Here is a 15,392-nt window from a genome sequence, read left to right on the forward strand (position 1 = left end):
CAGCCAGGTTTCCCCTCTGCCATTAACCTTGGCCCTACCTACGAGGCCACAGGAGCTTGTAAATGGTTTATTTCTGTATGGGAGCCTTCCAGCAGCTCTTTATGAGGGTCACAGGGAGGGGGGTCTGGGCCACTGAGGGAAGCAGAGCAGGCACATGAGATGCTGTCAGAGCAGGCTGTGTGCTCTGGATTTGGGGAGAAGAGTTGTTAAAAACTCCTTTTTGCTATTGAGACAGTATTAAAGAGCGTCCTTAGGCTTGGCCGTGGACCACAGGCAGATGACAGATGTGACCACCAAGGACACAGGAGGTCCTACAGGTTGCTCACATACCTGGGGGTGCCCGTGGGCGTGTTCCTGGATCAACAGGGCCCTGCTTGCAAGGGCTGAGGCTTTGCAAGCCACAGTCAGGGATTTTTCAGTTTGGTTTTTCTTCATACTAACAGCTGGTGATGGAAAACCCTGTGATGGCTGTTGCAGCACAGTGAGCCATGACTGGCTTTTCCATAGGGGCTGGGAGCACCCAGCAGTGCTAGGTGCACTGGAGACATGGCAGCCAGAGAAGCATGGATGGCCCAAACCTTCAAAAAATTAGCTGCTGTATTTCAGGTTCATACCTGGACAATTTGGAGTGTATATATTTAAGTAAAAAAGTATAAATATACATTTCTACATAAGCCACTTAGTGGCTTGTTTGGCTTTTTTTTTTTTTTAAGACATTTAGCAGCCTTAAAACAGGAAGTTTAAATTTAGCTGGGATTTATCCCTTAACCAAGCATAGTTCATGCGCCCTTTCTATAAAAATAGAGATAATGTTATGCCTGTGAGATACAGGCAGAGCAGCTCCCCACAGGCAGCAGTTATTCCTACTGCTGCAGCAGATCCGTGGCTCTAGGGACAGGAGAGCATCTGATGCTGGGATAGGGCAGAGCGGGCAATGGAGCCCTGGAAGGAGCAGCTCCTGTTGCCCCAGAGCTTGGAAAGTCTCAGCCCATCATTTCTTGCAAAAACACAGATGCTCAGGGTGGCAAACACGCTTCCCAGGTGGCAAACACACTTCCCAGCTTGGGCTCATTGAACAGGCAGAGGGAGGACAAGGAGACAGCAGGAGAGAAGGGAGCTATTCCAGACTGGCCATGCCTCCCTCCCCAGCACCTCTCCTCCTGCTGGGAGGAGAATAAATGAAGTCTTCAGGCGTGCAGAGAGACGGGGATGTCCCTTTTTGAACACCGCATGTGCTCAGGATGAGGGGAAATGCCAATCTGAGCCTAGGTTGTAGAGGAAGAAGTAAATTTCCCCTTGATGATAAAGGGTACAGGAAACACGGAGGGAAAATGCGGCTTCTCTGCGGCTTCCCAGGCTCTGCAAAGCTCCTGTTCAGTGGGACCTGCCTCTGCACCAACAGCATCCCCCCATCTCCTCTAGGCTTTGGCGTAATACAGAGCATATTTGACTGAGGAGTGGAGCAAAATTGCTCCAACCAAAATAGATTGGATATTAGGAAGACATTTTTCATGGAGAGAGTAATCAGACATTGGAATGGGCTGCCCAGGGAGGTGGGGGATTCACTGTCCCTGGAGGTTTTTAAGATGAGACTGAATGTGGCACTTAGGGCCATGGTCTAGTAACCACAGCGATGCTGGGTCAAGGATTGAACTTGATGATCTTGGAGGTCTTTTCCAACCCAGTTGATTCTATTCTATGATTCTAAAATCAAAGCTTAAAAAAAGTGCACAGAGAAATAGGGTCAGTTCAGATTCCTTCTCCACTGTTTGTGTGAATTACTGAAAGTGCCCCACTCTGGGCCAGCACGGCCCCGCTCACCCTCTGCCCCCTCTCTGCCCCTGCAGCCTGCAGTGCCAGCGCTCGCCGCAGCCTGAAGACCAACCTGTGCAAGTGGTGCGACTCCACGTCTCCTGCCTGTGAGGAGAAGGTGTGCTACAGCAACTGCAACCTCAACTCCTACTGTGAGGACCCCTACGAGATCTGCGTGGCCATATGGTGAGAGGAAATGCCCATTGTCAAGGGGAGATGTGGGGGAAGAAGGGGTTCGCTGGGTGGGAACTCATGGAAATGCACATGCATGTGCCCCTGTGCTTGGATTATTGCCCACTGAACTAATTCAGGACTTTCTCTTCCTCTTTCTTTGACTCCACTATAATTAAAATTACAATTCGCTGTAAAAAAACTATTTGGTCTGCCCTATAATTAGTACCAGTTTATTTTCTAAATAAATTAAGCATTTAAGTACCCGACACAAAGAGTGGCAAGTTTGCTGTGGGATCTCTAAAGCCCCGTAAACCTCTGAATTTAGCTTTATGAGCTGAACCCAAGGGCAAACCAGCAACTCTGACCTCCAAATCTATGATGTCCTCCTGCATCAGGCTGGTAAAACCTTGGTTCACACGCAGGGGTGCAGCTGAGGTCTGTCCCCATCCAGCACATGGATATCTGAGCTGACACCAAACTGGGGTTTAACACACTGGGTTTAACCCACCTCCTTCCTATCCCCTGGAAAAACCCTTTTCTGCTCCTGCGGGAGGTGCCTGGAAAGGAAATGCAATCTTGCATTTCAGGCCGAGCACGCACTGCATGGTTTGGCCCGGAAGAGTGCCTCTCTCAGCTTTTTGGTCCTCATGAGCAAAACTAAAAAAACACCCATTTTGGGTCTGCCCAGAGTGATTTTCCTCTTCTTTCCCTTTTAATTTGTCTGCCAAAGTGAAAGCCAGCCAAGCACTTATCGCTAGGCTTTATCTCAACCTGCTAATTAGCGTGAATGCTGAACGCCAGCTTTCAGTAGGAGTTTGCCTCAAGATAATTGTTGCATTATGGACTTTTAAAAAAGCAAAACACAACAAGAAACCCAAACAAACAAACAACAAAATCCACCCCCTGCCTCAAATTCCCCTACACACATGGAGCAGCCACCTTAAACCCTGGGTAGGCAATCCAACATCTCCATGGGTTTTCCCATTGACAGCCCACAGGAAAAAGCAGCATGAATCCCCACACCAGGAAAGCAGCCCCACTGCATGGGATGGAACTGCACCCTGCATCATATATCAGATGGAGTGAGGCAGCTACAGAGTCACAAATATCCTGCCTACCCCTCCCAGTGTCTCCCATCCCTTTCTAAGGTCCACCCATAGAATAAGATCCCTGCAGACAGGACTCACCTCCAAGCCAGCCTTGCTGCTCCTTGCTCACTTGCAGAGGCATATATGGATCATCTGAACTTGTCCTGTGTAGGGATTGCAGTCACAGCAGCAGCTTTGCCTCCATGCTTTTGAGCAATGTGCTCACATCCTCCAGGTGCCCAAACTTGGCAGTCCATAGAGAAGGGATTACACCCTCCTAGGGCTCTTCAGCTGGAAGTTCCTCTGTCAAATTACCTGGTAGCTCCAGGAAAACATGGGGAGCACTGAAATCAGCAGACTTCATCAGGGAGAGAGTGACAAATTTAGGTTCTTTCCCTGGCTTTTATTTGTGACTTCCCAGCTGACATCAGAGACATTGTGAAACCTCTCCATACCTTCACCCTCTCACTTTGCATGGGCAAGTCAGAAAGCAGAAGCTGTCCCTGAAAAAGTAATTAATGGTTGTAATTTCCTTTGAACTCCCCCAAGAGTAGCCGCACTGCTCTCCAGCCACCCATAGCCCATGCAGGGCCAGTCATTCCCCATCACTGCCTTGGAAACATGAAAAGTGCTGGGTTACTCTGCCTCCTCTGGGGAAGGCTCCAGTGCAAGAGGATGTCCTGTGTGTTATCTGTGGCACAATTCCCCTTTTACTAACACCAGCCCACACCTCTCCACTGCACAGGGGAAATTCGGGCAGCAGAGACCCCCAGCCTCTGCTGAGGCACAGGTGTTGTGACTTGTATTGTGGCAGAGGTGACATACAAAGTCATGTATGATGGTCCTGCGGGACCGTCATTTTGGTGAGTTTCCTTAGGACCATACAGCCCCAAAACCTGCTGGTCTAGCAGCTGGTGTTAGTAAAAGGGGAGTTTTGCCCCAAAAAATGCACAGGGCACTCATCCTCAGCATTGGCCCTACCTGATCCAAGATGCAATTATGAACTGGTGAATTATCTACTGGAAACAATCAGAGTCTCTGGCTCTCATCCTACTGTTGGTGTGTGCCAAACGTTTCTCTTTTCAGCAAAGAGACAAAGGGCTTTAGCACAAGCCCTCCAAAAGCATGTGTAATTAGAATTACACCAGAGCTGCAGCAAACAAGTCATTCCCTGTGCAGCTTAAAACAAATGGTCTCAGAACCAGGTTTAAGGTGACAGGCAGGTGACACAAAGGCTGAGCTGCCAGACTAATGCTGTGTCGGTTCATTTGTAACACGCAGGAGACAGGACAATGAGAGCATCAGGATCAGCACACTCTGCCACAACCCCCACCGCCCCATCGAGAACCTCATGGTCCCCAACTACAACACCTCTCGCTGCATCATGGCCCCCCAGCCCAGCGAGGACGGGGTCATGTACATCTGCGGCTGCGTGGATGAGCAGGAGTGCAACGACAAACTCATCTTTGAAAACCACACCAACGGTGAGTGCTTTCGTTCATGATATTTACGGGGAGAGCAGCACCCAGTGCCAATGACAAATCACTTGTATTTCCAGCAGAGTGGGAGATGCAATGGCAGAAGGGGCTCTTTCAGCACCTTTGAGCTCCCTGTATAAAATCTGTACCCCGTTACTGAGCCTAGCTTTTTGCCTGTAGCTGAAGCATCCTTCCATGCAATACCTCCAGCCTTTGTCTGGAAACATTAGGTGATGGAAAATCCACTGTATCTCTCGGTGGGCTGTGCCCTTCAGCACAGGGTGAATCAACTGGGGAACCCAAGGGCTGATGTAACCCAGTGTGAGTCAGTGCTCTGAAAGCTTTAAATAAATCATGTTGGAGCAAATCTTGCCCCAGAACACACCCACGGGAACTGCTGGCATCCACCATGGCTGCAACCCCAAAAGGTGGAGGTGCCGGGGCACAGGGCTTGGCACATGGTGGTGCCTCCCCTGCTGTTCTCCTGGGGATCCCTGCAGTGAAGTTTCTCTTGGGCAGAGACAGCTGGAGCTGCATACACATGTTAGTGTGGCTTGGCACGCCTGTGGATGCTTCTGCAGATGGCTGGAGATTCAACAGGAGCTGTAAATCCACAGGAGGGAAAACTAAGAGGCAGCCCATTTCTGTACCTCAGGAGGGTCATATACTTTGGAAACGCTTCCAACAGAACCTGAGCCTTTGGGGGCTTGTCCAAACCTCCCTAAGTCCAAATGAACCAGGTTTATCCAAGTGTCCATCAAGAATCTGACCTGTAACAAAAGCAAAGTGAAACTCCTCCAATTTTCCATTATCACAGAACAAGGACATGCTGAAAATGAGCCTCAGTAGAACCTGCAAGCCAGCAGCATAGCTTTCCTGCAACACAAGGAAAAAAGAAAAACATCACATAAAATGCAAATTCTCTGAACAACCAAGCCACATTCAATGGAGGCAAATGATGCTAAATTTGGCAGTTCTTTGCTGCTTCCCCAGCCAAACATAACAGGTACACACACTTCTAGGGAGAGATAGTCAAATCCCAAAGCTGGGATATGTAATTTCACACAAAAATGACAACTGGCTCATTGGAAATGCCACCCCCAGCAAAGGCTCCATAACCAGCCTTCTCCTGCCAGTCAGCATGGAAAAGTGCTGAAAGTCATAGAGGGAGCAGTGCAGGTCTTAAACAATTCTCTCCTCTTTGATTTGGGTCATGGGGCCAGCTTGGCAAGCCCCAGCCTCACAGATCCCATTCTTTACATCCTTTTCTTCTGCATTAAGGAATCATTTGCATTTTAAATATTAACTTCTGATCATATTCAATGGTATAGACAACACCTGAGCAGAGAAATATCTAATAGAGACAAGCACTTTTTGGGCGGCTGAAGCAGGCAGGTTTTTTCCTGTTTCTCGATTCCTTAAGCCCTGCTTTCGGGCCTGGGCTGCTGGGTGGCATTGCCCTCACACTGAGGCTGCAGGGGACTCCATCAGGCCTCAGAGACCACCCTAATGAATACACAGAGGCACCATTTTCTAAAGCTGCACATGCAGGAGCCCAGCGGACACCCTGGGGAGGTGCTGGGCAGGGTGGAGCATGCAAAATCCTTTCCACCTCTGCTCCAGCTGAGTCTGGCCCTGGAGCTCCACCTCCCCTCAGCAGAGATGAAAAGCCCCTGGGAGAGATGCTCAACAAGGTGTGAGTTTACAGACCTGTGGTTATTGCCGGAGCAGCTACATTTGCTCACTGTAGAAAAGGTCTAAGCCTTGCTGCAACCCCTGTGTATCAAAAGACTTCCATCAGGATGGGGCATCCTCATGAAGGAATTTCCTGAAGTTGTGTTAACGTCCCCTTTTCAGGACTCGTGCATGCAGCTCCCTTAAACTCTTTCTTCAGAGTTTCAAAGATGGGATCTGAAGCATCGGGTAAATCCATTAAAGCAGTAGGTGATATCCAGGCCTAACGCTTTCCAAAATAAACATATTCCCGAGTTAGTTATTGATTTATATCAGTTTAGGTTGATCTTGTGGTTTAAACCTGATGCCTATTTTAGAAACGCTTTCACAGCCTTGCAGAAATTAGCTGCAGCACAATTTTTTGAAATTTGCCAAGGAAAATAGCTAAACGCTCTGTTTTTCCAGAACCTGAATTATGATCTGCACACACTGAGGTCAAGCAGCGAGAGTTTTGCTTATGGAATGATTCTTATCCCTCTTCCCCTGGGTTATTATACTTGGCAGAAAAACCTCTGAGTAAGATTTTACTTGAATATCTCTACTGAAGTCAGCATGCTTATTCCAGGAATTGTGAACATCAAAGGATCAGACAATTATATGTTGTGTGAGGGTTATGGCTTTGTGTGCATGTCACCCCCCAGCACCCCATGAAAGGGTTTTAAAAGAAATAAAACAAAAGCAGCCATGCCCTGGCAGATGATGGGGTTAGGGTTGTGACAGAGTGAGGAAGGAGATGCCAACACTGGCAGACAGCATTGAAGAGATGCTCCTTTACTCTAATTATCATGCAAAGCATCACAGTGCTGTCCTGGGCTGGGTGGTCCTGCCCACTGCCAGCATCCCTTCTGGCTCTCTGTATGTCACAGAGGTCCAGCAAAGCTCCAGCCCCAAACCCCCTCAGAGATTTGCTGTTCGAGGCTTGCCTTGCATTTATCACTGTTATTTCCACCCCAGCTCCCCCTGCCCTGAGTGCAAGTGGTGCCTGGGACCCCCAAAAGGCAGCGGAGCCACTTAGGTGGCAGCAGCAGGATCTCACATGCTGCACTGCCCAACCCAAGCGATGCTGGCCTGCATCCCAGACCCTCTGTTGATAAATTGAGCTAAATTTGAGACCAAAACTAAGCATTCCCCTCACTAACTGCCTACATCTGGGTTCTGTGCTGAGATGGGTTTGTGCGGCCCCGCAAAGGGCTGCGCTTCATTAACAGCTTCGCATATTTTCCTCCTCTGCGTGATGAAAACGAGCTGTTGCAGACCCGCGGCAGCAGCAGCACCTCGCCTTTGCTTTCCTCCCCCCAGGCTACTCCATGCTGCAGAGCAAAGAGGTGATCCCGGTGGCTGCCATCAGCCTCCTGCCCCCGCTGCTGGTGGCGGTGATGATCACGGTGATATTTTACCTCTGCCGCACGCAGAAGCGGCGCAAGAGAGCCAAGGCGTGGGGTGGGAAACCGGGACAGCCCCCGGCGCTGCCGGAGCCAGGGAGGGCGACGGAGCGGGAGGAGAAGTTGTCCGTGCTGATGGATGAGAGCCCGGCCGGCGCCAGCCCCAGCTGCACCAGCAGCCGCCCCACAGAGCTGCTCCCCATCGAGCTGGACGAGATGGTGGGCAAAGGGCAGTTCGCGGAGGTGTGGAGGGCCAAGCTGAGCCACAGCCGCTCGGGGCAGTACGAGACGGTGGCCGTGAAGATCTTCCCCTGCGAGGAGTACTCCTCCTGGAAGAACGAGAGCCAGATCTTCACCGACACCAGCCTCAAGCACGACAGCGTCCTGCAGTTCCTCACTGCTGAGGACCGGGGCACAGGGCCCCGCCGGGAGTACTGGCTCATCACCGCCTACCACAGCCGGGGCAACCTCAAGGACTACCTGTCTCGCCACGTCCTGAGCTGGATGGACCTGCAGAAGATGGCGGGCTCCCTGGTGAGCGGGGTGGCCCACCTTCACAGCGACTACACTGCCTGCGGCCGGCCAAAGATCCCCATCGCCCACCGGGACATTAAGAGCACAAACGTCCTGGTGAAGAACGAGCAGGAGTGTGTGCTCTGCGACTTCGGCATCGCCATACGCCTCGACCCTTCCCTCACAGTGGACGACTTTGCCAACAGCGGGCAGGCAAGTATGGCCCACCAACCCTCTCTGGAGGACCCTTTGCAAGCCACCCCTGGTTGTCATGTGGCCACGGTCCTTGCCCACCCTGCTAATGTCTCTCTCTTCTTTGTGGGCAGGTAGGCACTGCCAGGTACATGGCCCCAGAGGTCCTGGAGTCCAGGGTGAACCTGGAAGACCTGGAGTCTTTCAAGCAGATGGATGTCTACTCTATGGCCCTTGTTTTGTGGGAAATGGCCTCCAGATGTGAAGTGGTAGGAGGTAGGAGCATTGCACTGTGGTTGCCATGTGCCTTTTTGCTCCCTTACTCCCACATCCCCACTGATGGCACAGGACCTGATTTGGTGTGGCTCAGGTCCCTGCAGGGGTGCCGAGTGCTGGTGGCAGATCCCTGCCACCTGGCTGCCTGCTCTGTGTGCTGTGGCTCAAGGGAGTGGCTCAGTGATCAAGGAGCAGGATGGGTTCCCAGGAGTCACCTGCTCCAGGCCCTGCTCAAAGCCACCCAGCCACTGTGTCGCACCCAAGCCTGTGCCAGTGATGCAAACCAAACCAAGCAGGAAGAGCCAAAGGTGCCTCCCTCTCCTCAACCATTTTTTTCTTCAGATAACACTATAAAGTTTAAGTTGCAATGGGGACCCACAAACCCTAGACTCAGGCACTTGCCAGAGCTGCATCCTGACACCTGAAATTGAGTGTAGCAAAACAGTTCATTAACTGCCCTGGTGTTGGCCCCTCCCTGCTCCACTCTTTCCCTTCCTTCCGTATCCCACGTACTTGCAGTACAAACCCACCAATCCTTGGCAAGAAAGCTGCCCCAGCTGTCCTGCACACCCCAGGCCTGGGGGGCCCTTGCCTGGCTCAGATGCTCAGACCTGTGCATCCTTTGTTCCCAAGCCAGCATCCCAGCCATTCCTCCTCACTCTTCTCTCACCTGCATTCATATCCAGGCAGGAGCTGGCAGAAACCAGCGTGGCCTCTCACCTCTGCAACAGGCAGTTTCTCCTTGGCCTCCTACAACACAGGGTTGCTCTTCTGGAAGGACCATTTCTCCTCTAAGCCAATCCATGCCTGCAGCAGGAATCTAAATGCTGGTATCATAGTCACCCCTCCCATCTTTCACCAGCACAACACTTTCTACCTGCTCAAAATATGTCTCACCCAAAGACAAACCAGGTCCTTTGTAGTGCATCTCTTGGGTTCAGGGGGGTGGTCAGATGGTTCCTCGGTGAGGTCTCTGAAAACAACCTTTATGTGAAAACCCAGCACTATGTTTCTGTGTTCAAATTCTCAATTTTTTTCCAGAGCTGTTTATTTTTGCAGATTGCAAAAAACAAGTGTATTCTTATCTGGTGGACCATACCAAAACAAAGCAAGGAATGCACTAAAAACATCCTGTAATGCTGCTTTTGCTTCCTTGCAGAGGTAAAGAATTATGAGCTGCCTTTTGGGTCGAAAGTCCAGGAACAGCCCTGTGTGGACACCATGAGGGACATTGTGCTGCATGGCAGAGGCCGACCCGAGATCCCGAGCAGCTGGCTGGTACACCAGGTAAGCTGGAAGCAACAAGAAAAGAGCAACCCCTGTTGTCCCACTTGACCAAACCAGCCTGAAAAATTATTAAAGTTATAATCAAAGGAAAAGTGGGCAGAACTCCTCGGCTCTACTTTCAGCTCCATTGTGGCTGGCTGGGCCCACACAAACCCCATTAGACTCATTTCCCTGGTGTATAAAAGCCACCAGCCAGAGGTACAGCAAAATCTATTGATCAAAAGCCATGATTAGGAAGCATTTTGAATGCCAGGAGATGGGTTCCAGTTACCTTGAGGATAACAGCAAAATGGAGCACTTCAGTGCAGGCTCTTCTCACAAAACAGTAATTCATCTGAGTCCACCCCACTTCTCCCCTAAACACCTTATCCAGAAGGCTCTAGCTCAAGAAACATGCAGTCCCTGGCACACAGCCATTCACAGCAGGTACAGGGGGGAAAGGAAGTGCATCCAGCCTTCTGTCTGCTTGGTTGTGGAGGTTTCAAGCTCAAAATCACCTCTAACATGAGAGAAAGATTTCCATTTCTACAAGGAAAGCAAACCAGGAAGCATCTCCTACATGTGAAACACCCAGGGAACACACATTAAGCTGAGAGCAGGGACCCTGCTAGGCTCAGGTTTTGCCAAGGGAAGTCTTTGACCAGCCTTCAGAGGGTCTGAAAGCAAAGTGTGTCAGCACAGAAAGCATAACCCAGTGCTCTAGAACACCAGCACTTCAGCAGTGATGAGATGTGCTCTGTTAAAACCATCCACAAGTACACCCAGACCAAACAGCTACAGGAACACAGTTCCCCACTGGCCGTGACAGGATCCTCTGTCCCAGGGCCAGTGCCTTCTTCCATGCACCAAGGACACAAGGGGTAACAGGCACAGTGGCCCATGACTTTAACATCTTGTGAAAAACACCATCTGCTGATCAACAATCCCATTCACCTGACAAACAAGCTGAAACATCAAGCCTGCTGGCTTTCAGAGCCTTGCAGTGTTCAGTGCATCATTTTGCAATGTCCACCCATAAAAGACACTGCCACTGCCTTCCCTCTGCCCGGGTGGCACTCAGAGGCAGACTTTTCAAAGGGAAAGGTACAGTTTCTTGACCTCAGGCAGCCACGTGTTCCCTACAGTGTCTCCTCTCAAAACCATGTTTGTCCAAAGACTCACAACTGACCTGACTGACCAAAGCTGCAAACAGCATCAAATGAATCCGTGGTTTCTGCTGCACCCCCAGGGAGTTTATCAGCCAGCCAGTCCATGTTAGAAGTTCACTCAGCCTCTTTTCCAATGAAGGCAAATACAGGAACTTCAAATCAGCACTGCCACATATTTGAAGCCTTTGAGTATTCATCTCAGACATTCACCTCCCAGGGTCTCTGATAAACTTTGAAACCACAGAAAAAATATACAGAGGCTTGGGTTGTGAAAAATCACACTCTGATAGAGCCTGACCATAACTGTGCTGTTCCCTGGGCTGAGGGGAGGCTGACTGCAGTCACCTCCCAGAAACAACATTGCTGTAGTTGGGTTGGTTCAGCACACAAACAGAGCAAGGCTTTTAAGGAGGGAACTTTTATTAGACCAGCTGATGGTCACTGGGGAAGAGGAACAGAAAAGCTATGTTGTGTTCCTGAAAGCTTGCCCCTGACTAATCTTGGCTAATCTAATAAACATCTCCTTTCAAGCCTGGCTTTACAGCATTTTCTGGGCATTTTGCAGCCGTTCTCCGCAGGATGAGGAACTGGGCAGCACCATCTGCTGGGAAGCTGCAGAAAGCCACCGGCTTGTGCCACTCCTGGGGTCAGCGCTGGCTTCCTGTGGGAGAAGGCACTGGGTGACACCAAGAAACTGTGACAAGTCACTCACCTGAATGGGCAGCACCCTCAGATGTTCCTAACAATGAAAATAAGTTTGCTGCAGAGCTCCAGATGGTACTTCCATGGTACTCCTGAGAGCATCAGGATTGCTCTCAGTCAAGCGAGGACCTATGTGTCTGGCCATGGTTGGATTTTTAGCAAGAGTCAGCATTAACTTCCCTGACAGGGCTGAGTCACCCAGCAGCAGCTCCAGGGCAACTGTTTGCAAGTCTGCACAACAAAGACAGCTGAAGAGATTTATCCCAAAGTTTCCCAGATAACTCACTAATGTCTCACGCCCATGCTTCTACCCTGTTTCACACCCCAACACATTAAAAAAAAAAAATAAAAAATAAAAAATAAAAAGTTATTTAGGCCAGGTGAATTCCTGGATCTGGTTCACGAAGCAGCTGAAGAGACGGATGTACTGGCCACAACTGGAGGGCTGGTGCAGGACAGGAAGGAGCAATGGAAGCTTAAGTCAATATTGCCACCAAAAATCACTTGTACAGCTCAGCAACCTTTGGAATCTTGGAAAAACAGACATCAAATATAAAAGCCAAACTAAGTCCATTTGTAAGTGAAATAAGATGCTCCAGTTGTATCATTCAAAAGAGCATCATCATGACTGACAAGGCAAACTACAAATAACTGTCTTGATTTCAGGGTAAAATAACCACAGAGAATCTAATGACTAAACCATTTGACAGTGCAAATGCTCTGTTTGAGAACAGGCTTACTTTAAAAGCTTCGCCTAAGCTAGCTCATTTTTGCATGTAATCAATTATCCTCAAATCCTTTCAACTAAGCTAATAAACGAGTGACGTCAGAGGTACTGAAACACACCATCTGTCAGTTTTACTGTACAATCCCGTTCTCTCCAATCTGTGTCCATTATGGAAGATTGAGTACAATAGACCTCAGTAGAAAGGTCCAGAAGGACAGATGACACTGATCCTACACATCTCTAGGACTTGCATTTTCCTCCTGTCTGGGTCCACATGATGACTTCAGGGTCGTCTCTCAATTGCAAATTAAGAAATACACAAAACCCACTGAAAAACATGAAGCTTTATTTAGAATAATGATTTTTCCACTGTGTTCCAACCTTAGTTGACAATGATGCCAAAAGCAATAGCACATGATAGGAATTACATGGGCAAAGGAAGGTTCAACACAGCTTCTGGTGCTAGCTGTGTTACTAACTTGAGAGTGGGAAAAATACCAGCTCAATACTACCATTTGTTTTGTTTCTAAGCCCAAAATATTGACTCTTTTCAGAACGCTACACAATTGGACCAAAAAAAATATATTTCTGGGAGACATAAGCATTGTAACTGAGAGGAACTACATGTGTTCTGCAGCACACTGGGAAGCACCCAACCACACCTCAAGCAAAACACTATTTTGTGATGAGAGAACAAGGTTCAGCTGCCTAACGCAATGAGTATTTGGCACGGTGCACCCTTTCAGTATGCCACTAAAACAAGAAGTCAGATTTAGGAAATTTAATTCCAAACTCACCCCACCCATACCCTCCCTCCAGGTGTAACAGCCAGGGCACGGGCTGGAACCGAAAGGCCTGGGCTTACCCACCATCCTGCAGGTCACCATTTGCACCTCCCTTGTCCCTCCTGATTTTAGGATGCTCTGAATGGGCAAGGCTGAGACAGGAGATGGAGGGCCTGTTTCCTTCCAGCCCTTATTTAAGTCCCACAGCCAACACAAGTCAACTTCCAGCAAGGATTTCCAGAAAGCTTGGGAAGTGCTTGGGAGCAGATCCTGGGTGAGCTGAGGCTGCTGCTCTAACACAGACAGTGCCAGTAATGGTGGAAGCACCAGCACTTGCCACAACTTACCAAGGCTGTTTCCTCTTGGACAAAACCAGCCTTTATGCAGGAGGCTGTCAGAAGTCGCAATAAAACACTGTTAGATCAGCTCCTCTTCTTCCTGCCTTCAGATCCTAATTTGAGCCCTTCTGCCCGCAGGGGATGCGCTTTCTGTGCGACACCATCACGGAGTGCTGGGACCACGACCCCGAGGCTCGGCTCACTGCCCACTGCGTGGCCGAGCGCTTCAACCTGATGGCACAGATGGACTGCGACGACATCCTCAACAACAACACGGACAACGAGGCCAGCAAAACAGCTTCTCCAGGTGGGGAGCACCAGGACAGCGATGGGAGCACGAATATGCAGTGACACAGCAGGCAAAACCCCTCATAACGAGGAACAAGAGGATGAGGGAGAAGCATTTAGCCCATGAGGGGAAAAAGAATCACCTCGCTGTGTTTTTCAAAATGGAACTAAGATCTAGTACATAACTTATTTATAAGATCTGTTTCCTCCCACAGATACAGTGACCTGTGGAATCAATACTTTGGTTACAGTGCAACATTATATATGAACTGATTTTGTACTTACTTTAAATGTATAATGATGCCAAAGCATTCTTTTTATTATTTTTTAAAATAATAATGTTTAATCTTTTATTAATAAGCACCTGAATTCCATGTCTATCTTTTTTAAGTCCTTGTATACTGCCCTAGTGAGTTTCTTTTCCAACTGCTTAATCTGCAGAGAACAAGACAATTTTCCTTTTTTAATGGCCTACACACACGCAAAACCCCTGTTGTAGCAGCAAAAAAACATCTTGAAATGTAACATACCCTCAATGGAAGAAACACTGACACACAAGAAAATTATTCATTGATCAGAGTCCTTAATATTGTGCAAAGATACACAATAATCCACTCTGCAAAAGCCTGATATGCTGCAACTCCAACACACCTTTTCTCACTGGTGAATTCCTGAGTGTCCTTGATAGTTCAGGTGAAGTTTCTTTGATAGAAATCTAAGTCACCAGTGTAGACATCGCTGCTTCACACTAAAATCTCCCCATGCAGGGTATCTAGACAACTCCTTCCCCCATCAGACCAGTTTCCAGCCTCTTCCAGCCAGATCTGTGCTACAGTAACAGTGTCAACACAAAAGTGTTGGCTAATTCTTCTTGCAACTCTCGCACCCCTCTACTGAGTTACACACCCCCCCTCCACCCACCCCCCCCCCCCAGGAAAATCAATAAGACAGAACTCAGACCTTTATTCCCATAATCACCACACCAAGCCAGGCTGCCTCTATTCTGGAAAGCAATTAAGGAAAGGTAAGTCATAACTTGCTCTGAACCCTGGCACTGTGCAAATTCCTCCACCCTTGGGAGCAAAAGGGAATAGAAACCGTAAGTGATCCTAAGCCCTGCACGCCCATACCTGACATCTACACAGAGGTGTATCTTTCAGGATAGCACTGGAGAGGAATTCCTTGCTTGCCACCACGCAGCTGCATGGATCAGCCCTGAAAGAGGGGAAAGGAGCAAACTGTACAGCAGCCACGAGCTTTCTACAGCTGAGGCTCCCCAGTGTGGAGCAGGGAAGCAAATCTGCAGGTCTGGTTTGGTTTACTAAAATGCTGTGACAGCACCCATACAAAAAGCTTTTCTTCTCTAGCTATTGTTTCCACCTCTTTGAACTGTTTCCACAGCTCCTAAATTAAAAGCTTAGAACCAAATTGTCCCTAAATCCTTCAAAGGTCAGAAGGGGAATGAACT

General features: G+C 49.0%; 1 protein-coding gene across 1 annotated transcript in view; it reads left to right on the forward strand.

The window, feature by feature from the left end:
- The window catches only part of LOC116789350 (TGF-beta receptor type-2-like), a 31,413-nt gene extending 17,120 nt beyond the window's left edge, over nt 1–14,293 (forward strand). Inside the window, exons 2-7 of the mRNA XM_032693094.1 lie at nt 1,848–1,998; nt 4,356–4,558; nt 7,586–8,394; nt 8,508–8,649; nt 9,809–9,936; nt 13,775–14,293. Coding sequence (XP_032548985.1) covers nt 1,848–1,998; nt 4,356–4,558; nt 7,586–8,394; nt 8,508–8,649; nt 9,809–9,936; nt 13,775–13,987 — 1,646 coding nt within the window. The 3' untranslated portion in view covers nt 13,988–14,293. The remainder of the gene's footprint in view (nt 1–1,847; nt 1,999–4,355; nt 4,559–7,585; nt 8,395–8,507; nt 8,650–9,808; nt 9,937–13,774) is intronic.
- Nucleotides 14,294–15,392: the final 1,099 nt, after the last annotated feature.

The sequence above is a fragment of the Chiroxiphia lanceolata genome, chromosome 7 (genome assembly GCF_009829145.1).
Source record: "Chiroxiphia lanceolata isolate bChiLan1 chromosome 7, bChiLan1.pri, whole genome shotgun sequence".
NCBI lineage: Eukaryota > Metazoa > Chordata > Aves > Passeriformes > Pipridae > Chiroxiphia > Chiroxiphia lanceolata.